At 45.4% G+C, this 23,143-nt stretch overlaps 1 protein-coding gene across 4 annotated transcripts in view; it reads right to left on the reverse strand.

The window, feature by feature from the left end:
- Window positions 1–223: 223 nt before the first annotated feature.
- The window catches only part of numbl (NUMB like endocytic adaptor protein), a 198,504-nt gene continuing 175,584 nt past the window's right edge, over window positions 224–23,143 (reverse strand). For all 4 annotated transcript variants that reach the window (XM_068018920.1, XM_068018921.1, XM_068018918.1 and 1 more), the window contains 6 exons: window positions 19,898–19,972; window positions 16,651–16,791; window positions 15,876–16,080; window positions 13,405–13,698; window positions 12,206–12,373; window positions 224–11,072 (listed from right to left, as the gene is read on the reverse strand). In XM_068018920.1, coding sequence (XP_067875021.1) covers window positions 10,354–11,072; window positions 12,206–12,373; window positions 13,405–13,698; window positions 15,876–16,080; window positions 16,651–16,791; window positions 19,898–19,972 — 1,602 coding nt within the window. In that variant the 3' untranslated portion in view covers window positions 224–10,353. The remainder of the gene's footprint in view (window positions 11,073–12,205; window positions 12,374–13,404; window positions 13,699–15,875; window positions 16,081–16,650; window positions 16,792–19,897; window positions 19,973–23,143) is intronic.

The following is a 23,143-nucleotide window of genomic DNA, read 5'->3' on the forward strand; positions in this document are numbered from 1 at the left end:
TCGTGGATGCTGCCTGACCTGCTTGCAGTATTTTCTGTTTTTATTTCAGATTTCCTGCACCCGTGGTGTTTTGCCTTGGTCCCATTTGGGAGTCAGTGCCTGCGAGAGACGGGCAATGAGATGGGCAAAAACTGGAACACAGGACAAAATGAAAAAAAAATAAATCATCTTATAGAGATGTTGGTGTTGCATGGTAAATCAGTTTATTGGAATCTCATCACTGAATAAACTGTAAGCCAGACAAAGATGCCCATCTGTGAAATGATACAGGCTATTTCCATGACTGAATATTGACCCAGGGTCTTACAGCAAGTTTCTCTGCTGCCCCTTAAATACAGTACTTGGTCACATTAACTAAAATCGACTGGGTAAGCTCATACTAAGAAGTTAAAGAATATTAAATATTCTCCATGAATTCATCAAGAAAGTCCAGCCTTTGAAAAACTGTGTGACGGAACCTTACGTTAAAAGTTACCGCCTAGTATAGTTTTAATTTTAAAAAAACACTCCCCCAGTTCTGGAAATGATGGGACCGGCAACATTGTCAAATAAAACCAACAGAAATAGAACACCAATTCCTACTCGGGTTATCAACTCTGATTGGAAGTATTCCTGGAGGTTTCATCACATGATGTCCCACGTCCAACCACCTCACCCAGTTGAACGGCCATTTTTCCCATTGCCAATATTTTTTTTTATTAATAAATAACTCTTTAAATTTAAAACAAAACTTTTTAAAAATGCTCCAATGATTTTTCTCCACAGGTATTGCTTGCAGTAGTGTCCAGGAAACCAGTCTTAAATTCCCGGAGACTCCAGGGCAATCCTGGAGAGTTGGCAACCCTTGTTCTCACCATGCTAGGTGGGAGAATTTAATGCCAGGGAGTTTTTTTAGGACACCAATTAGACAGTTGCTGGGAACAGTTGGAGGGGGAGATGGGAAGAGGATAGAGACAAGGATGTACGAATGAGACTGAGAACCTGGACTTCTGAAATACCAGCGCCCCTTTCCCTTGTGGTCCCAAATCAGCTTGAGACAACCAGCAGTGACACATATCTGCGTTGGATGTCACCACAGTGAAAAGTTACACATTTGTGGCGTGAACTTTTCAGATGATAAAAAGAGACAGAGGTGGGGGTGGGGGAGGGGGAGGGGACAGCAGCTGACATGTGGGAGTAATTATAAGAGGAAAATAAATGGAGCTATAACCTAGATCCTCAAAAGGAAATCAGACAAGTACAAGAGAGAAAATGGAATAGAAAGATATGCTGAAAGGCTGAGATGAGGTAGATGGAATGGGAGGAGGCTCGTTGTGGAGTACAAACACCAGCACAGACTGGGTGGGCCGAATGGCCTGTTTCAGTGCTGTATATAAGTGTAAGAACACCCAGATTTGGGGACTGAAGGGATTGGGGGAAGCATGCAGAACGTAAGACAGCAAACTGGTACAGGGCCACCATCTTTAATACCAACATTTGGGTTCAACATTAGCTTCCAGTTCTAACCAGGGCTAGTGCAAAAGAGTCAAAAGTAGGGCCACTCCTGGCCTGGTCCCCAAACCAGAGATAACTTGTACCATTACTGTAAAGGACGGGGAGGGCTTTTCTTAAAAATAGGACCCCCCTCCAAAGACATTTTGGGAGGTGATACAAATCTGCTCGCTCCTATTAAGCCAATGGGAGCAACTTAGCTCAATCCAGCCAGAGTGGTGGTAGTTATTAGAACAATTGCCCCAAAGGAGACCTGAAACAGCTCAGGTCCCCTTAAGGCAAGAACTGTAAGAGGGGAAGCAACTGCTGGGCATCCCATCATCTGGGGTGAGGGCTTGACACCAAAGATCGGGGAGGTTTTTGATCCTGATAAAAGAAAAACTTCAAAACTAGAATTGTGAGTGTAGCTGGAGATTGGAATTAATTTTCTTTGGACAGTGACACAATTTCTCAAAAGGTGCGACAATCTCTTTAGAACAGATTCTCCTCCTGGGCTATAACGACATTTGGTAATATTACTTACAGCTTAATAAACATAACTATTTAAAATATATATTAATACATATAAAATAAGAATTTGGCATTAAGTTAAAACCCCAAGATGCAAGTTTGGCCCCACACAGGCCTTGTTCCCACCATAAACCAAGAGGGTGCAACAATTGCTGGTACAAAACAGTTGGTTCCCGAACGCCCAGCTTACAAACCAAACATTCTCACGCACTGAGAAACCCATTCCATTTGAAACCATCGGGAATAAAAAGATAAGGGTGGAGAGAGTCAGGCTGCTGGCAATCCCGAAACTGAACCCAAGGCTCCATTCCAAATCTGAGGAGAAACTGCTTTTGCTGAAGGCTTAATGTTGTTTCTGTCGGTAATGAAACTGGAAATTGCATTTTCGTAACAAAGCAGGGAAATCGGGGTTTGGGTGGTATTGAATCATTCCCCCCCTCCCTCCAACCACCCAATGTTCAATTTCAACAGAACTGATTATCGAATGGGGACGTTTGCAGTCGGCCGACGAGGTTCCATACTCGTTACAATGCTGCACAAGTCAGATGTCCCCCTCAGTGTTTTCAGATTTTCTCATCCTTTCACCTTGGTTGTAATGGCCGGGAGTTTTCGAATTTGCAGTCCCCGGCCTACAATTTTTATCTGCCAAAATTTAAAGGGGTGGGAAAAAAAAAAAATCGCAGCCAAAAATTGCGTGGAGCAGGAGAGACCCCGACACATCTCCCTCTCTGGTACTAAGCTGAGTCAGTCAGGAAGCTACAAAGTTCAATCAATCATTGCTCTATGATGAGTAGGTGATGCTGTAGGTTGGCAGGAGGGGAAGTGAGGTTCCAGGGGGAGGGGAGGGGGGGGGGGGAGAAGAGGGGAAGGGAGGGGAATAGTGGGGGTGGAGTGGGGTGGGATTTCAGTTCCTCTTCCTGATCACAACTGAGTGACTCTTACTGCAACAGTTGGGAGGAAATTGGGTTTTACGGCCAAATAGTCCATTGGCGCATCTGGGCATGATAGCAGTGCCTGGGCCAATCATATGCCAGCGTGACTCAGTGTCATGGAGGGTAGAAGGGAAATAAACCCTTGGGTTTCCAGTTTGATAAAAAGCTAAAACTCCATCAGCAGTTTGTCTGCCCTTTAAAGGCCTTGTCAAGCAGCCTGGCATACTTAGCAAAAAGTTAGATTCTTCAAAAAAAATTAAATTAATGCAATATATTACTGGCACTTTAAAAAAAAAAGCAATAAAGATTTATAAACAGTTTATAACTATTTAAGAACACGCAGTAGGTACAGTGGGGGCTTGTTATTCAGGTGGAATCATAAGGAATAATTTAAAACAAAAGACAAAATAGTGTTCCGGTTGGGGAATTTGCTTTTCAGTTGAAGGGTTTGTCTTAGTATCCATACTTTGGGCTTCTGCTGGAACAGAACACAGCTTAGCCATTGAGGGAGGGGCAGGGGAGGTGGCTTCTGAAAACAAAGTTGTGTCCATTAATGAAGTAAAGTTGCATGGCGCTCGATCCTGTGTAAACCCATCGTCTTTTGATTATTTATTGCCACACGAGGTCAGTTGCTCGGCTTAGATGAGTCCTGTTCCGCTGAATGTTCGAATTTCCTTGATTTGGGATGGCAACAAGCACGTCTGTCACCTACCGTCCCGACTCTTCCGATAGGGTTTTGTGAACCGAAGGGCCCATATCCCACACATACCCAGAAAACTAGCGTCTAAATGTGTTAAACCCTCCGTCTCAGGATATAAATGAGACAGGCATTCTCCATCCTTCAGCTCAATAGTTACATTCTCATTATTCTCTTTTCTGCCTATGCTAAATCCCATTTACAATCTAGATTACAGTTGCTATTGGTGGGTGCAGTGACGGTGAGGGGTACAGATTTTGTGTGGACAACCTCGGAGTAGGCCCATCTTTCTCCTGTCCCCTCTCCCACTCCCATCAGAGAGACGCATTCCCATACTACATTGCAAATGGCTTGATCCAACCGTCAGCTGAGGAGCTAAGAAACACGTCCATGTGAAGGTACAAGCTCAAATGACACTTCAGGCTGGAATTGAACAGGTCCTTGGGACTTTGTGATCCAGTGAACTGGGTTCCATGGTGTTGATTAAGTCCAATCAGAGGGAAATCTAGTCACCCATTTGATAACCAATCTCTGCAAGCAGGCAGAAGGTTCTGGATTTGGGAATTTTGCTTGAAGTTATCCTCCCTCTCATCAACAAAGAAAGTTTTAACATAGGGATTCAGAAAATGAGGCAAATATTTTGGAAGCTCTTCTATTAAACAAGAAATGGAGGACTCAACCTTAGCAAGCTTGCAGATTGTTGTCAAGTCTCCGTTTAATGTTGTTCTTTTCAGACGGGCCTTGTCACTGAATAGTTTTGAGTGATGTTGGTTGAAGGTGAAGCTCAGTGAAAGGTCCTCATACAAAGGGCTGTGAGGATGGTCTTGCAGAAGGAAGCAGATGCACAGCCAACTGGAGGCGTTTAAAAGGGAGATAACATACCTATTTGGGAGCTAAGGTTATTGAGGGATATGATGAAATGGCAACAAACTGGGATAAAAAAAAAAAAATCAAACCTGCTGTGGTTACCACAACAGTTTAGGTCCTTGGCTGAGCAACGTCCTCTTGGAATCACAGAATTTTCCAGTACAGGAGAATGACACTCGGCCCATGTTCCCTTGCTAACTCTCCAAAACAGCAATCCACCTCAGTCCCATTCCCTTATCCATTTAAAGTGTTTCTTTTCATTTATCCAATTCCCTTTGAAAAGCTACAGAGATTCTCCATTCCACTGTCCTAACAACCCAATGGGTAAAAACAGACTCTGCCTATTTCTCCCATCAATTTTGGCAGTGATCAGTGCCTTCCTTCACCAAGTGTACATCAGCAACTCCACAATGACCAACAAACGCAACTCATCGAGCCTGCTCTAAATCATCAATGAAGATGAGCAACAGCTGAAGAGTCAATAACCAGAGGACACAGATTTAAAACAATTGGCAAAAGAACCAGAGAGGACATGGGGAAAAACCTTTTTATGCAACAAGTGGTTAGGATTTGGAATGAACTGCCTGATAGGGTAGTGAAAACAGATTCAATACTATCTTTCAAGAGGGAAATGGAGAAAAGAAAATTACAGAGATATGAGAAAAGAACGGGGGAGCGGGACTAACTGGATTACTCTTCAAAAGAGCCAGTACAGACTTGATGGGCGAATGGCCTCATTCGGTACTGCAAGATTCGAAGTTTCTAATTGCTTCCAAATTTGTTGATTGTCGCTTCCGGCTTGGGATAAACGACAATTAATAATTTTACAATCTATTGATAAACTGATGGCGTATATTAGAGATGTGATTTTTAAAAATTCATTTGTGGGATGTGGGTGTCGCTGTCTAGGTCAGCATTTATTGCCCATCCCTAATAGCCCTTGAACTAAGTGGCTTGCTAGGCCATTTCAGAGTCGACCACATTGCTGTGGGTCTGGAGTCACATGTAGGCCAGACCAGGTAAGGACAGCAGATTTCCTTCCCTAAAGGACATCAGTGAACCAGATGGGTTTTCACAACAATCGACAGTGGCTTCATGATCACCTTTAGCCACCTTTAGCTTTTTAATTACAGATTTATTAATTAAAGTCAAATTTCACCATCTACCATGGTGGGATTCGAACCCATGTTCCCAGAGCTTTAGTCTGGGCTCTGGATTACTAGCCCAGTGACATTACCACTACGCCACCACCTCCGCAATGTCCAAGAACTGATCCTAGGGATCTGTTTCTTTAAACAAATCATTGAATTTGCCTGTCATTCAGGTAAATAAAAGCCAACACTTGCAGTAAGTGTTGGCGTAAAAGCTGAGAGTATATGACCCTGTTGTTGTAACCATGGCGACTGGCTCTATTACACACATTTTCATTAATATTCATCGGGTGAAACAAACTGCTTGGAAAAAGTGGCTCTTCAATTTTATCACTTAATAATTTAAATGTTAAATTCTGCTGTGCAGGATAAAGCCCAACATTAGCAGGGAGGAGGGACCAATAATAGGAAGCAAACTTAATGTGAACTTGGGAAGGATCACAAGGTGTTATAATCTAATCAAGGCCTTCAGATGGCAACAAAACCTTTAGAGCAAAATTCAGTTTAAAACTGAACCCAAGATTAAATTCTTGCAGTGCTGTCACTCTGCAACCACTGGTTTTCATAAAAGATGACTTTTAAAGATTCCCACCCTTGTTTTCAAATCCCTCCATTACCCTCACCCTTCCCAATCTCTGTAATCTCCTCCAGCCCTACAACTGTCCACAAACTCAGCACTCCTCCAGTTCTGACCTCTTGAGCATCCCTGATTTTAATCGCTCCACCATTGGTGACCATGCCTTCAGCTGCCTGGGCCCCAAGCTCTAAAACTCCCTCCCTAAACCTCTCCATCTCCCTCTCCCCTTACAAGACACTCCTTAAAACCCACCTCTTTGACCAGAATTTGGGTTATCTGTCCTGATGTTTCCTTATGTGGCTCGGTGTTAAATTTGGTCTGATAAGGCTCCTGTGAAGCTCCTTGGGACGTTTTACTACATTAAAGATGCTGTATATTGCTGCTCTAGTACATCCTGGATTTGAGTTGGTGGCCAGCCAAGTTCCAATTTGGATTTTCTTCGACACGAATTGGAGAACATTCTGTGTTGGTTCTGCTCAACATTTAAACCGGAAAATAATCTTCCATGTCCATCAGGGGTTGTCCACCTTGTTTCCATGGACCAGCATTAGAGCCTTGGGGCAAAGTACAGAGTTCCCATTAAGTTGTATATCTCACATAAGGTTGTGCTCACAAACTGATTGACATGTGGAATGGACTCCCAGGCAGGGTAAAGGGAGGCACATATCCTGATGGGGCCAATAATACCTGCAGAGCTTTCCCCGTCAGGGATTCAGCACATTCAGGAAGGAAACTGGGATGGGGGCGGGGGAAGAGATGGAAATTCAGCAGCAAAAGAGGAGGAAAATGTTGAGGTAATAATGGAAGCAGTCAGTCAGTCTTCAGCAACTCTGCATACAGAGCAGAGTTAAACCTCAGCCCTTAAAACATTTCTGTAATTAAGACCTACTTGTGGGAACACGTGAAGGATCAGGCCAAGACAAACTCATTGAAAATGACATCCCAGATTAGTGCAGAAAGTGCTTTACATGGACAAAAAAAAAATTTGATTCTCCAAAGATGGTTAATTAGTAAAATTTAGTTTAAACCATTTGCCTCGAGGACAATCCCTTTAAAAATAGTTTCCTGAACTCCAAAGACCAACTCCTCTTCGATTATTTTGCAATTGGGAGATTCCTTCTCGAAGCCATCCAGACAAATTTAGTGTCCGAGCTTGAAGTCCAAAAGCCTGGTGAGGGTATTCCTTACCCACGTGAGTAATGTCTCCAGCCAGACCTGTGCAGTCTGCGATAGGACAGTGCACGTTCCAACTCCCATTCCCTTATTCCTGGCATGTAAAACAATGTTGACAGGAGTTTGAGGAAGGCCATTGGGCCCAATCCTAGCCCATCACACCCAGGAAGAACGTGCTGCCCTCCCATCACGGGAAGGGGCCTGTTTTTGTACCTGCACACTGAGCATTACTGTTTTTAGTTTTAGAGATACAGCACTTAAACAGGCCCTTCGGCCCACCGAGTCTGTGCCGACCATCAACCACCCATTTATACTAATCCTACACTAATCCCGTATTCCTATCACATCCCCACCTGTCCCTATATATTTCCCTACCACCTACCTATACTAGGGGCAATTTATAAGGGCCAATTAACCTATCAACCTGCAAGTCTTTGGCATGTGGGAGGAAACCGGAGTACCCGGAGGAAACCCACGCAGACACAGGGAGAACTTGCAAACTCCGCACAGGAGTTTACTCTACTGTGTAGAGCCTCAACAGAAAGAGCCTGGATTTGAAGATGGGGATCCTTCACAATACAATGGCAACATTAAAAATCAACATTAGTTAACTGTCTATTACAAAATAATTATGTCATTTGGCATATTCTTTCAAGTAATCTTCCTATAAACAGAACACAGCGGGCAGCCAGTATGCCAATTAATGCACCCCCCTAAATCATACCACTGGGATTGTGGGTAGAGATGCTTAATACCCAAAAATATAAATGGTTAACAGCAGAGTTGGGAATGAACTATTGACCCCTTGACTATAGAATGAGGGACTGAATTCTTTAAAATCCTGATTGTCAAGTGACTTCCTAGAATGAAGTGAGATGCTCCTTGTAATGATGGAATGATGTTACTCTTAATGCTTGTGGGTTATGGGACGATTGCTCCGTTGACCTTCCGTTGAGACCCCGTACCCAATCTCTCCATGCACCAGAAACCTACTGAAGCACTGAGACAGTGGCTCTAATTAATTATGTTGGTGGAAAGAAAGAGCCAAACTTCTATCTGCTGGGATCACACTTTTGCCACTTGTTGTCAGGTTGCTAGGTAATTTGCAGAGTTGACCTAGCGAGGGATACACCATCTACAGGGTAAAATGGGGAGGGGCAGGGGCCATCTCTCCCCATCCCACTGGTTTAAAAAAAAAGCACACAATAGCACGGAGATGGCCATTTCCTACAATGCAGGCAAAATGGCAGCATGCAACAATTTTTGTAACGCATCACCTCACTCTCTTGGTCTACCTTGACCAACACCTGACTCTAGATACCTCCAAGGAAGTGACTAAGAACATACGAATAAGGAGCAGGTGGAGGCCACTCGGCCCTTCGAGCCTGCTGTACAGCTCCTAGTTTGAGACAAACACCTGCATCTCAGCGCCATTCCCATGATTTACAAAGAGCCTGCATGAGAGAATCTGTTTTGGTTCTAATTTGGAATATTCCAGTCCAAAATGGAAAACTGCAAATGAGGTAGAGGAAAACCTTTACAAGGCTGTGGGCCTAGTCAAAGGCTGAAACTCTCAGAAGTTTGAAATGGATGTGGGGTGAAACAGGGGTCAGCTTTCTCCAAAGGCCTATCAGAAAACTATAAGCCTGCCAATAGAGGCCAGTGCACCTATCACTTCCAACAACCCGCTCACTGCGTCCTAGTCCCTCACTAGTGACGTGAAGTCTTAGGAAACGTTTTCTTGTGTTTGGGATGTAATTGCATAGCTTGAGAGATCTGGTGCAGTAGATTCCGGTTTTGCGGACAAGTTTTATCTGAGATAGTCACTTAAAAACAAAAATCATCTTGAAAACCTTAGTAAATATATTCTTTACCAAAATACCTCAACTACAAGTCTTAGAATATATAGCATTTCGATACTATCTTAAGTTTAAAGGGCATGTTTCATGCCACATTCTCAGTTTGCAAGCCAACAAAAAAAGGCCAGGATTGTAACCACCTTTGTAATTAGGCCTCTGCTGTGTTTGGGTGTCATTTAGCACCTCTGTGTCTACACCAGCTCATCACCAGGCCAGGTGACGGCCTAACGATGCAGCCCTGAAGGAATCGGTCTCAGTTTTGCAGATTGTACCCGCATGCCTGACAACCCTAAAGGGCTTCCATGCACCATCTGTTTAAAAACAGTAATCTGAGGTCAGAATACCATCAAAAAAAAAGTCCACAAACAGACAGGCCAAAGTAGTGCCAGCAGACGCCAGCCAAACCCAAGGCCTCAGCCTCCCTCCTCACCCCTGACCCTTTTCAACTTATGCAACCAGGAAACCAAGGGCCTAACAAAAAAGGCTCACACTCCCGACTCAGACACACTGTATACAAAATAGGCTGTAAACGTGGAATCCAGTTTTATATCTTTAAAAAAGGGGAAAATATTTATGAGGAATGGAAAACAAATAAGAAAAATCAGTTAACCCTTCGAATATGTCATGTCTTGAAGACTCACTTGGTTAGCATTTGCAGAATCTTCATTTGCTCTAAATTTTTGGAATAAGATAGGGAAGGAGAAAATTCTTATGTTTTAGTCTTTGAATGCTCTCTCATTATTTTCTAGCTATGAATGCAGTTGCATTTTGGGATGGGATTTGTTACAAGGGTTAATAAGAATGTGCCTGGATGTTCCCAGTTTCTATTGTGTTCACATTTAACACACTGTTTCCGGTATTCACCAGTGAGACAGACTGTACTTGGGGTTTTTTGTTTTTAAGTCCATCTCCACCCACAAACCTTGGCCTTCATCTTGCTCCCAAAATAAGTACAAAGTCTTAACAAGATAAAAGAACAAACCAAGGGCTTCTTTCTTGGTCACCACCTCACAGTGGCACTTCTCAAATGGAAAATACAAATGTTTCTTAGTGGTTATACAGTTCTGTCTGAAGAGTTTTTTTTTCTGTCGCTTCCTTAAAGCTGGATTTCAAATGTTTTCTGTAGGTCGGTAGAAAACGGGTTAGTCGATAACGCACCGAGTCGCTGCTGGGACTTTGATTCGAGTGCAGCCCACTGCGCTTCAAACTGGTCGGCCTCCTGCGCCATCTGCAACTGCGCAGGCTCGGGAGGCCAGATCCCGCGCCCGACGGTGGCCCCCGATTGGCTCGAGGCCGCTGACCCGTTGACCTGCTGTGTGGGCCTGGGGTGGTGGCCAACGGTGGGGGCCGGAGATGAGGCGATGCCGAAAGCAGGCGGGAAGGAGGCGGCTTTGCTGGCGGTCACTTGGTGGGCAAGTGAGGCCTGGGCACTGGCGGCGCTGCCGAAGGCGTTGGCCACCATCTGCGAGGGAGTGATGCCCACCACTGGCACGCTGGAGGCAGGGTAGGGCATCCCATTGGTCAGGCCGGGAGCGTAGGTGACCATGGGCACAAAGGTGGGCTGCATGGGGGGCGGGCCAAACAGACTGACTGGGGCGGCAGTTGCGTCGAACGCCATTGGGAAGGCTGGCATTCCCGTTGGCATGGAGACGGTGGTAGCCGCCAGGGGCTGTTGCTGCGCTCGAGCTGCCTTCGCCACTTCCTGCAACCAGCGCTCCGCCTCGGAGGGGGTTCGTCGATGGCTCAGTTGGAACACGGAGCTGGCTGTGGCGGTGGTCGTGACGGCGGTGGTGACATCTCCCCATCCTCCGTTCCCTACAAAAGGGGAAACAAGTGAGCGAGGTGCAAGTTACAATCCTTGCAGCTAGCTAGTGTTTTAGAGGGCTCCACTGGAGACAGCCCCCCACATACAGATTCCACCTCCTTCCCTCTAATTTTCTTTCCCGTTCTCCTGATACGCTGGGGTTTTTCACCCAAAGTCAACCGAGTCAGCAAGCATCAACAGCTTGCTCAACCACGGATGTGTCACTGTTTCAATGTTCTCTTGGTCAGTCTCCAATCTTCTAGACTACCCATTAACACAAGTTTGTCCAGAACTCTGCTGCCCGTATCCTAACTCGCACCAAGTCCTGTTCAGCCATCACTCTCTGTGCTCACTGACCTACATTGGCTCCCTTTCAGACAAAGACTCAATTTTAAAATTCTTTTCCTTGTTTTCAAATCCCTCAATCCTCCCTATCTCAGTATCCTCCTCCACCACTACAGCCTCTAAGATCTCTGTGCTCCTCCAATTCTGGCATCTTGAGCATTCCCAATTTTAATTGCTCCATCATTGATGACTGTGCTTTCAACTGCCTGGGCTCCAAGCTCTGGAGTTCCCTCCCTAAGCCTCTCTCTCCTCTAAGTCGCTCCTTAAAACCCACCTCTTTGACAAAGCCTTTTTTGCCATTTGCCCCAATATCTCCACATGTGGCTCTGTTAAATTTTGTCTGATTACACTCCCATTTAGCTTTTCCTCATGGTTATAACCGCTCAGTTCTGAGACTGTCGATGTCAATCTTTTTTTTGCAACTTCCCCAATGCCTCTATAACCTTTTGGAATACGGAGATCAGAACTCCGTACAGTATTCCAAGTGTGGTCGAACCAAGATACTATACCAGTTTCACATCTGAAATGTAATGAAATGTTTCCATCAGTACCAGATGTTGACTAACCCAACAATGGGACCAGCGTGCAAATCCTAGAATTATATGGAAATTACATAGAATTTTACAGCACAGAAACAGGCCATTCAGCCCAACTGGTCCATAAGCCCAGCTGGCTTATGTTTCACACTAGTCTCCTCCCACCCTACTTCATTTCAACCTATCAGCATATCCTGCTATTCCTTTCTCCCTCGTGTTTATCTAGCTTCCCCTTCAATGCAATCCTTAGTGAAGACTCTTACCCTGAGATGCATGGGGAGGTAGTGTCGGAGCAGTTGCTGGAATCGAACCGGTGGCTGGCATGGAGGAGAATGGATCGGCGGGAGGTTTGTTGGACGACGAGTCTATCTGAGTGCAGAGGGTGCTGATGCTGTCAGGGTCGTTGGTGGGTGATGAGTCAAACTCTGGCACTGGTGGAAAAACCAACACAAAAACAATCCAAAGTATCAGCACCATCTAGACTCCAACCAAACTCAGCCATCTGTGCCGAGCCACCTCCAAAAATAAGATCAGATCAAAGAGCTCCTGATAGTTAAGTTGGCCAGGATCCCAGGCCTTTGGATGGGGGTCAAGGAAGTCAGTAGTTGGTAGGCAGATGTTCCAACCTTCCCCAAATCTCCAACGCTCCACCACTCCCTCCCAAGCGTCCCCAGGAATTTAAGAAGACAGGAACAGGAGAGGACCATTCAGCCCCTCAAGTCTGTTCTGCCATTCAATGAGATTATGACTGATCTGTGGCCTTTGCCCCATATCCTTAATACCTTTGGTTAACAAAAATCTATCAATCTCAGATTTAGAATTTACAATTGACCTAGTATCAATTGTCGTTTGTGGAAGAGAGTTCCAAACTTCTACCACCCTTTGTGTGCAGAAGTCTTTCTCAATTTCACTCCTGAAAGGTCTGGCTCTAATTTTTTGACTATGCCTCCAAGTTCTAAACTCCCCAACCAATGGAACTACACTTCATAAGTACTTTAAAATACTTTGGGACATGCTGATTTGGTGAAAAGTACTAATAAATGCGCTTTCTTTCTTATATTCATGGGCATGGTAACATAGCGGCTACCTTGGTGGACTAGTAATCCAGCACCTGGACTAATGATCTGGTGACATGACTTCAAATCCCACCACAGCTGCTGGGGAATTATTTAAAATAACTCTGGAATAAGAAGCTAGAAATCAGTAACAGTGACCATGAAACTACCGGGTTCACTATCTGGTTCACTGCTGTCCTTTAGGGAAAGAAACCTGCTGTCCTTACCAGATCTGGCCCATCTGTGGTTGAGTCTGAACTGCCCTTGAAACAGCCTAGAAAGACCCTCAGTTGGATTCAATTAGGAATGGGCAATAAATGCTGACCAGGATTATGACGCCCACACCCTGTGAATGAATTTTTTTTTTAAATCAAAGACAAATGGAGACGCAATGACTGGAGTCTCACCTGGACTTTTGACCTGAAAGTCTGACGTCTTCCTCTGTAAAGTGGACGGTAGCTCGTTGAGACGGAGAGATAGCTGGCGTTTGAATGGCGAGTTCTTCTGACTGAGCGCTGGGAAGCCACGGAATGAGCCTTGTCTTACCAGCTGCTCCAAGGGTGCGTGTCTCCGTGGGATGGCGTGTTGGTAGTTTGGATCGTTCTTGTCCACTGGAGAGGCTGCCCCTTGTGGGGGGGAGCTGCTGGTGGCCAGAGGGGGTCCTGCCCCCGCTGCGGGGCTGCTCACAGCCATCGTCTCAGCTGTGGACGAAAACACGATGTTACAAAAGTGCCTCTATGTTTTGCTAAATATATTTTTTGAGGATTCAGTTTTGAAAGATTGAAGAAATGTTAAACTTTGGGGTTTTCAAAGGGGGTCATGTAAAGGCCACTTAACTTTCAAAAACGGTCCCTAGAAATGTTTTTAAAAAAGGGGCACTGAGAGGTCTTGTGAAGAAAACAAGCCTTTCTGGGAAACCACTTGACTTCCAGCAACAAGAAGATTTTCCGGGAAACCACCTGACTTCCAGCTCAATAAACAACAGAGAACTTTGGACACCTGGAGAAGTTGTTTACAAAGAAGTGACAGGTCAAGATTGATGGAGGTCAAAAGGTGGACCTCCTGTTGTTGGTTTCGCTTTTGAATTGTTTTGAGTTGGGGTTGAACTGCAGAAAAAGGGAGAGAACTTCCAAGGAGTGAAGAGAATTCCCAAGGAAGGAGAGAAGACCACAACCCAGCTTAGCTTTCCAACACCTCTCTAAAAGACCCCGAGAAGTCCACTGTGTTAACTCATCTCTCCTGTCTTTGACAAAAAGCCTGCTAAATTAGTTATCAATGCCACCTGAAAAGAACTGTTCTAAAAGATTCCAGTGACCCATCTACGTGTACTCGGAGGCCAGACTGTATGCCAGTTTTGGAAAACAACATATCTCATCTGCTGTTTCTCCAGGAATGAACAAGTATTCAGCCCAATTGTTTTTTTTGTCTGTAATAGAGCTCTAAAAACAAAAATCCCTTTATTTTTCTGGTTAACTGGTATATGAGAGTGTGAGGGGCTAAGGTAAAAAGGGAACTTCAGTACTTCAATCTGTGTGTTTATGCTTTACTGCATAACTGGTTAAGACTTGTTTTATAATAAACTGATAATTTTGTTGTTTATTAAAGAAACCTGGTTGGTGTGTTTTAATCTGGTTTGAAAACAATAGAGGGCTGAATTTTTACAGCCCCCCCAACCCCAATGTCTGGGGTTGTGGTTGGGGGGGAGGGGGGGGGAAGAAGGGCTGGAAAATGCCTCTGGGAGAGGTCCGCCATGCTCCCAGTCACCGGGAAGGTCCGGCCCATATTGCCAGCAGCGGCGAGACCTCATGGAAGCCCCCGCTCCCCGCCACTTGGCGACGAGAGCCAAATTTACTTATTGAAAAAAATGCAAATGAAGGAGTTAATGGCTTACCTGCTCCCGTCATCCACTCCACTCCGATATTGTTGCCGGTGGCCAGCACTCCCAGGCCTTTGGATCTCCGTCCGGAGATCTGAGGCGTACCACTGGTGGGGAGGGGCAGGCAGACAAGTATTTCAGTGCGGGGGAGGGTGGGGTGATGGGGTGAATGGGGTCAAACTCTTTTGATTGGTGTAAGGGTAAAAGATTAAAGTTTGCTAACTTGGGAGGGCGGGGGGGTCAGGTGTACAAGGTAAGTAATTGATGGGGGGGGGGGTGGAGAGAGGGGGAAGGAATTAAATGTATGGTTGTTGGGGGGAGGGGTGGGAGAGGGTCTCAATCAATAAATTTTATTTTTTACAACACGTTTCCCTTTGAAAATTTAAATAGCAATGTAGGGCTCGAAGCCCTTTAAAAATGGCGTCGGCATCTGACACCATTGCCGGGGACGGACCTCCCACCCCCTCCACGTCATGGGGGTGGGGGTGGGGGTGAGGGAGGGGGTGGTCCGCCCTGGTCATTTAAACGAGTCGCCGTGTCAAATATTACGACAGCTCCGTGACAGCTCTGCCTGGGCGGACTGCCATCTCTGATTTGGGATATGGGGATAGGGCGGGAGAGTGAAATTGAGGTAGAAGATCAGACATGACAATATTGAATGGCAGAGCAGTCTTGATGGGCCGAATGGCCTACTTCTGTTCCTTTCTCTCAAGATGGCCAAGCAAGTCACTCTTTACGTTAAACCATTCCCAGGGCTTCCAGGAGAGGGCCCATCACCAATACTTTCTGTGGTGTGCTAATTACTATTTTACAAGTGGCAATTGGATTACAATTTACATTTTTTTGGCCACGCCATCTAAAAAAAACCATCCAGCTCAATTAGATGGGTTGAAACCTGCAGCTCTGGCCTGGCATTTACAGAATGTTTCTGTTAGTCGTCCTGAGATACCATTTGTAGGAACGGGACTCAATGCCCCCCATCTGGCTTCCCACCATCTTCACCTTTCTTTTTGTCCTGCAGCTGCTTCATTGTCTCCTCCCTCTCCGCTTGCTGGGAGGCGGTGGTAACCCTGAAGGAGCCTTCCCTCGTGAAGCTTGTCCTGCTGGCATCAAATGAGGCAGTCACCCCGCACTCCTTCTCCCGCTTCTGCTTTCTCTCCAGGCAGGCTGCAAAGGCACAGCCTACAGCGTGGCTCAGGCGTTCCCCCTGTAACCGGGCACAGGACAGTCATTAGCAGGGGTTCCTGTTGAGGTTTGGGGAGGACTGGTGGGGGAGCGGGGGGGGTGCAGTTGTTGCAACTCTGGATGGATGTATTCCAGGAGGTTTCATCACATGACCTCCCATCTCCTTGCCCCCATGCTCCTGCCATTGGTCACCCAATATGCCCAACTTCACAATGCTTTCCAATTGGCTGTGGGAAGGCAGAGCAAACAGGCTATTAGTTATCTGATTGGGTGATTCTCAAACAGCCTTTTTGCCCTGCCCAGCTCCAACATTTTTATAACTTCACAGGAGCATTATCAAAATTTGACACTGAGCCACATAAGGTGATATTAGGACAGGTGATCAAACAGTTGGTCAAAGAGGTAGGTTTTAAGGAGTATCTCAAAAGGAGGTGGAGAGGTTTAGGGAGGGAATTCCAGAGCTTAGGACCCAGGCATCTGAAGGCACAGCCACCAGTTGTGGGGCTGGGGAAGATTACAGATAGGGGAGGGCAAGGCTATGGAGGGATTGGAACACGAGGGAGAGGAGTTTAAATTCAAGGTGTTGCCATACTGAGTCTTTCAGTGCCATGAAGCAGTGGCAAATCCAACGCCTGGTGGTGCCGTCCCGGCAAATGTACGAAAAGGCTTTGTCGTAGTTGCGATCAGGAGCACAGAATGAAACCTTTTCAATCGTCTGATCCACTATGAGGTCCTGAGGAGGGAGGGAAGAGAAAGTCAGTAAAAGAAACTGGGTGGACTACAATATCCCCACCCTTACAGACAGCTCCACGCTTCTGCTTTCTCCCCAGCTGCCACTCCCCCGTCAGAAAGGGGGTGATGGGGCAGGGGAGGGGGGGGGCAGTCACTCCTGCTGGGATACAATTCCACATTTGCCGTGACTCTTCAACACCTCCTGAACGGCTGCAGTCAGTGTTGGCAACTTAATTACTAGAGGAGATTTATTTATTTTTATTTAGAGATACAGCACTGAAACAGGCCCTTCGGCCCACCAAGTCTGGGCCGACCAACAACCACCCATTTATACCAATCCTACACTAATCCCATACCCAGTCTTGGTCCCCACCTTCCCTATATTCCCCTACCACCTACCTACACTAGGGGCAATTTATAATGGCCAATTTACCTATCAACCTGCAAGTCTTTGGCTGTGGGAGGAAACCAGAGCCCCCAGCGGAAACCCACACAGACACAGGGAGAACTTGCAAACTTCACACAGGCAGTACCCAGAATTGAACCCAGGTCACTGGAGCTGTGAGGCTGCAGTGCTAACCACTGCAACATTGTACTAGGAAAGGTGCCAGGGATGAGGGACTTCAGTTATGTGGAAAGACTGGAGAAGCTGGGATTGTTTTCCTTAAAGCATAGACTGTTAAGGGGAGATTTAATAGAGATGATGCAATTTATGAGGGATATTGAAAATAGAGAAAATAGGAGAAACTGTTTCCACTGGCAGAAGGGCTGGTAACTGGAGGGCACAGATTTAAGTTAATTGGTATAAGAACTGGGGGGTGGGAAGTAAGAATTTTTTAACTGCAGCAAGTCACTGTGATCTGGAACGTGCTGCCTGAAAGGGTGGTGGAAGCAGATTCAATAGTAACTTTCAAAAGGCAATTGGATAAATACTGGAAGGAAAGATTTACAGGGTTTTGGGAAACAGCAGTGGGAGTGGAGCGATAACTCTTTCACAGAGTGTCAGTACTGAGGGGGTGCTGCACTGTCGGAGGTGCCGCCTTTCGGAAGAGACGTTAAACTGAGGCTCCGTCTGCCCTCTCAGTTGGATGTTAAAGATCTCCTGGCACTATTTTGAAGAGCAGCCAACGGAGTTCACTCTGGTTCAAAAAAAAAAGCACACCGTTGGCTGTAAAGTGCTTTGGTATGTTATGAGGTTGTCCCACACTGGAGAAATGCAACTCCTGTCCTTTCTTGCCAAACAATATCCCTTTAAAGGCTATGATTCAGTGGAGTGAGGGGACTCCAATTCAAAGTGCCTTACAAAATCTCAATTGACTCAATGAGTGGTTGGTTGCAGATGTGAACTGGATGCTGGAATTAGCAGTTCCTCAGTAGGGGCCGCATTTCACTTCCTCACACAGTTCAATGCACTTACAGTAAGTGGTAAAAAGGAACTGGAGGTGAATGGAAAGGCAAGTATTTTTGAACCGCACAACTGGCCAGTGAATGTGCTTTTCCAAGACATCCTCAAAAGAACCCTTTGTAATTGGCTCACTATTTTGGCTCCAGGACACTTGAAAAAAAAAAAAACCCCTCAATGGGCCTTTTGAAGACTTTGTCCACACACGCACAATCCCAGTTTCAGCAGCTCTGCCTTTCCGCAGTCCAGTGCCTCCCACAACTTAAACGAGAGGTTTTTTTTTTTGTGTGTGTCATATTTAATCACATCCCACCACCCCCCCCCCCCCCCCCCCGCCCACCATTTTAAAAGTCGGACAGGGCGCAGTGAATCCTGTGACTGACCCGTTTATAGGAGAGTAAATTTTTCTTAAAAATACAATTTAAACCACGGTGCTGGTTAATGAGAGTCCATCTGTTTTCATTCGCAATCTCAGTCTTGGTCAAGAGTTTCTTTTGAAAGAAAGAACAACTGATCAGCTCTTGTAGATGACGTGGATAATGGAGTCTCTCGGAGAGCAAATAACATCATAAGACATAGGAGCAGGAGTAGGTCATTCGGCCCCTTCAGCCTGCTTCGCCATTCAAGAAGATCCTGGCTGATCCGATTTTGGCCTCAACTCCACTTGCCTGTCAGCTCCCCTTGTAGATCAAAAGTCTGTCTAACTCAGCCTTGAATATATTCGATGACCCAGCCTCCACTGCTCTCTGGGGAAGAGGGTTCCAAAAATTAACCACCTCAGTGTCAAATAGGATACCCCTTATTCTCAAACCGTGCCTTTAGTTCTAGATTCATCCACGAGGAGAAACATCCTCTCAGCACCTACCCTGTCAAGCCCCCTCAGAATCTAATATACTGCTGATGTTGGGTAAAGGTAAAGGTGAAGGAAGGGACTAATTTCAACACAGAAGAAAAAAATCAAAACAGGTTCAGGATTAAATAGTGACTGGAAAAAAAAACTCCTTGCATTTACATAGTGATGGTCACAACCAAAGTGCTTTAGAGCCAATGAAGCCTGTTTACTGTTGTCATGTAGGGAATACGCAGACAATTTGTGCAGAGCAAGCTCTCACGTACAGAAATGTAATAATGACGGGTTTTTGTGATGTTGGTTGAAGGATAAATATTGATCACAACAACAGGGAGAACTCCCTCATTCTTCTTCAAAACAGATACTTTATGTTCACCCGACAGGCAGAGAGTTTAACATCTCTTCTGAAAGACAGCATGGCACTCCCTCAGTACTGCACTGGGAGTGTCAGCCTTGAATTTGTGCTGAAGTCTCTGGAGTGGGACTTGAACCCACAACCTTCTGACTCAGAGGTGGGAGTGCTGCCCACTGAGACACAGCTCAGCAGCTTTTATACCAGAAGAATGTAATGGGCCTCCTCCAACAAAATCTGTGATAAACCACTAACAATGGTCAGAGACACACCAGCAATTATCCTTATATAAGAACAACTGCAATTCTAATTTAAGCCAATTTCTGCCATGACATCAGTGAATCAATTGTGAAAACACCCACTTCATGAGCAGTAAGCATGTTGCTATGCAACAGATTCCCATAAACTGTTGGCAGAAGACAAAGATATGCCTCCCAAAGGGCCCAAGTCTTCCGTTACTGAAGGAACAGGAAGCTTTGTCCGAGAAGTTACAGTAATCTCACCTTTGTCTTATCGTCCACCACTCTCAGTCCATCTGCAGACACCCACAGAATGGCTTTCACTGACTTTTTTCCAGTCTGTAAAATACAAAATACATATCTTCACTCGACTGCTGAAAATACTTTGCACAGTCACAGAAACAGGCTATTTGTCCCCATGCTGGTGTTTAAGTTCCACATAAGCCTCCTCCCACCCTAATTCATCAAACCCCATCAGCATAACTTTCTATTCCTTTCTCCCCCATGTGTTTATCCAGCTTCCCCTTAAATTTATCGATACTATTCGCCTCAACCACATTCTCAACACTCTCTGGGTAAAGATGAGGGGTGGGCAACATGTCTGTACACGGACACCAGTGTTCGCGGTAAACAATTTTGGGATCTGTGACTGGCAATTCCGGATGAGAGCGAAAGAGAGAGTGTGTGTGCTGGGGGGGGGGGGGAGGGTTGGGCTGGTAAAGAGAGCAGGGGGGGGCTGGTAGAGAGAGAGAGAGAGAGAGCGGGGGGGAGGCTGATAGTGAGAGAGAGAGCGGGGGGGGGGGGGGTGCTGATAGAGAGAGAGAGAGAGAGAGAGTGGGGGGGCTGATATTGAGGGAGAGCGCGGGGGGGGCTGGTAGAGAGAGAGAGCGGGGGGGGCTGGTAGAGAGAGAGAGCGGGGGTGGGGCTGGTAGCGAGAGAGAGTGGGGGAAGACAGAGAGAGAGGGAGAGAGAGGGAGGATAGTGTGGGGACGATATGGGGGGGGGGCAACATGGGGGGAGAAACAAAACACAAAAGGGGACGATGACACCGGGGGTGGGGGATGAAACCAACATAGAGACGGGAGGGAGCAACAGAGTGGGGGAACACAGTGAGGGAGGGGGGAAAGAGACACACACACTGAAAACAGGGACAGACGTAGAGAGCAAGGAGGGAAAGACAGCGATCAAGATCACCCCTGATAGATGGACATCTGACTGGAATACTCCACATTGCTACACAAGTGTGTGGGCAGACATTGACTACTTGTGCAGCAAAAAATGCCAGGTATATCACTAAATCAGTGTACAACATAGTGACGAGAAAGTACGTCAATAAATTAATCTTCTCATTTAAAGCTTCTTCACAAAATTACACATTTGTTGTTGTTTGGATTATCTTACTATTAATTTTTTAATGCCTTTATCTTTCCAAAATATCTCACTGGCCCCCTATGTAAAGCAAAAATTGTAATGTGCCCCCCACCCCCACGCAAAAAAGCTGGGCACCTCGTTTTCAAGCCTTGAACCTGGTGTTTTAAAATAACTTAGCAGCTGGGTTATTTTAAAACACAAGTGTAAAGGCTTGTGTTATCTAAACTCATTTTAAAATGGCAAAAGTCACTTAGGAAATGTCTTGATTTCTACCCTCTGGCATGCATTACTTTCACTTGGGACACAAGCTCAGTGACAGTTGAAAGTTACTGGACTTTAACTTCTATATAAATGTTACAATTCTGCTGCTATCCATTTGGAATCACATTGTTCCAGAACTTGTATTAAGGAGAAAACAGGCAAGAAAATCAAAGGAATCTCCAGAAGTCAGCACTGTATGTTCCTCATAAATACAGAGTATGATGTATTGGAACTGAGGGATATTGGCAAACAAAGGATGCTGACCCATATACAATAACTAGTAAATACAATGTAACGTATAGTTTTAATAAACCTTCATCTATGATAAACTGTCTACAATTCCTTAACAAAATCCATTTTCAGTTAATCTACTGTTAATCTCTGTCCCTTCTTGTCCCACTCTGCTTTTATGTTTTACATGACTCTGCTGAAGTACTATCTGCTCCATCCTATAAAAATCTCCTGATTTGGAGATCACTGCCCTTTTGTTGGATGCCCTGCCTTCAGACACATATTACAAGAAGTTGCACAAACATTGACCATGGTTAAATTATCTTGTAACAGCGGCAGTGAGAGAAATGGTCCGTTGCCTATTGCTGATTTTTCTACTGCCTCACCTCAATAACCACAATAACAATCTTCTCCTTGAGTTTCATGGTTTATTGGATGAATTTGCACTCCTGACACAGTGTGAATCCACAGAGGTCATCCGATAAGATCCATCTACCATCCCGTGACAAGGTGTAGCTAGCTCTATTCTGTCAACAAAAGTAATTCATATAGGCATTGCAAACTATTTTGCTTGCTAGCTAGCTAATACAGTTGTGCTGCTCTCCAGTGATGTTTGTATGCTTAGCTACTTTTTTATAGGGAGAAATGTGTTTTAAATCAGACTGTGTTTTATAGCATTAGATTGGCTAAACTCTTGATAATTGCCCCCATATCCGTGGCTGAGTTAATAATTTTGTCAAATGTCTGTAAAGCAACATTTGGTGCCTATCCCTGGTAAATACATTTCTCCTGAATTCCTTATTGGATTTGTTCGTGACAATTTTAGACCCTAGTATCTATTTTACACAGACTGGAAAGATGTTCCCTTACTAGGGAGTTCTGTATCATCATTGCAACTGAGCAACAGGTTAAATCCAGAGGAAATTTAGCCTGCAACAAAAGAGCCAAGCGGCAGCAAGCAGGGAAGGAGCCAAGTAGCAGCTGGGAACCAGGAGCAAGCAGGGAAGGAGCAAATGGGCACCTGTTTTCTCTGAGCAGCCAGTTCGCATTAAACCACAGCAAGAACATTATAGAGGTCTGTGAACACCAAGATTCATGGGGGTGGGTGGGGGGAGGGGAGGGTGTAGTCATTCTGGGGCACAGGGAGGTGCAGCAATGTATCCACACTAAGTGAAAGTCACCACTTTGATGCAATAGCTATGCTGCAATAGACAACCCTGCAGCAGATACCGCAGGAAACTATTTGGTCACGTGCGGCATCATAACCAAGCAATGCAGAAGCCAATTGTACTGCCCTGGGGCTCCTGGAACTTAGTTGATGAGCTTACAGAATTGGAAAGGAGCTCCCCAGAGATTCTCTTGAAATTGGCCACTGCTTTCAAACACTTTAGGAAGTTTCTCGACATTAAGGACACAATAAATCACTAGTTGTGATTATCTCCTGCTCTCCCTGGGAGTGGGTATTACTTCTGTTCCTACATGTATGGAGCAGTTATCAAAGATGGACACTCATGATCTGTGTGCCTCAGTACCACACTGCTCCCCCACCCCCCACATACAACCAGTGGACCTAACACACTGATAATTAACAACTTCAAAATATGGTTTCAATATCGATGTCCCTGGGTATCACGCTGTGTTTGTGAC

Source organism: Heterodontus francisci, chromosome 40, assembly GCF_036365525.1.
Source record: "Heterodontus francisci isolate sHetFra1 chromosome 40, sHetFra1.hap1, whole genome shotgun sequence".
NCBI lineage: Eukaryota > Metazoa > Chordata > Chondrichthyes > Heterodontiformes > Heterodontidae > Heterodontus > Heterodontus francisci.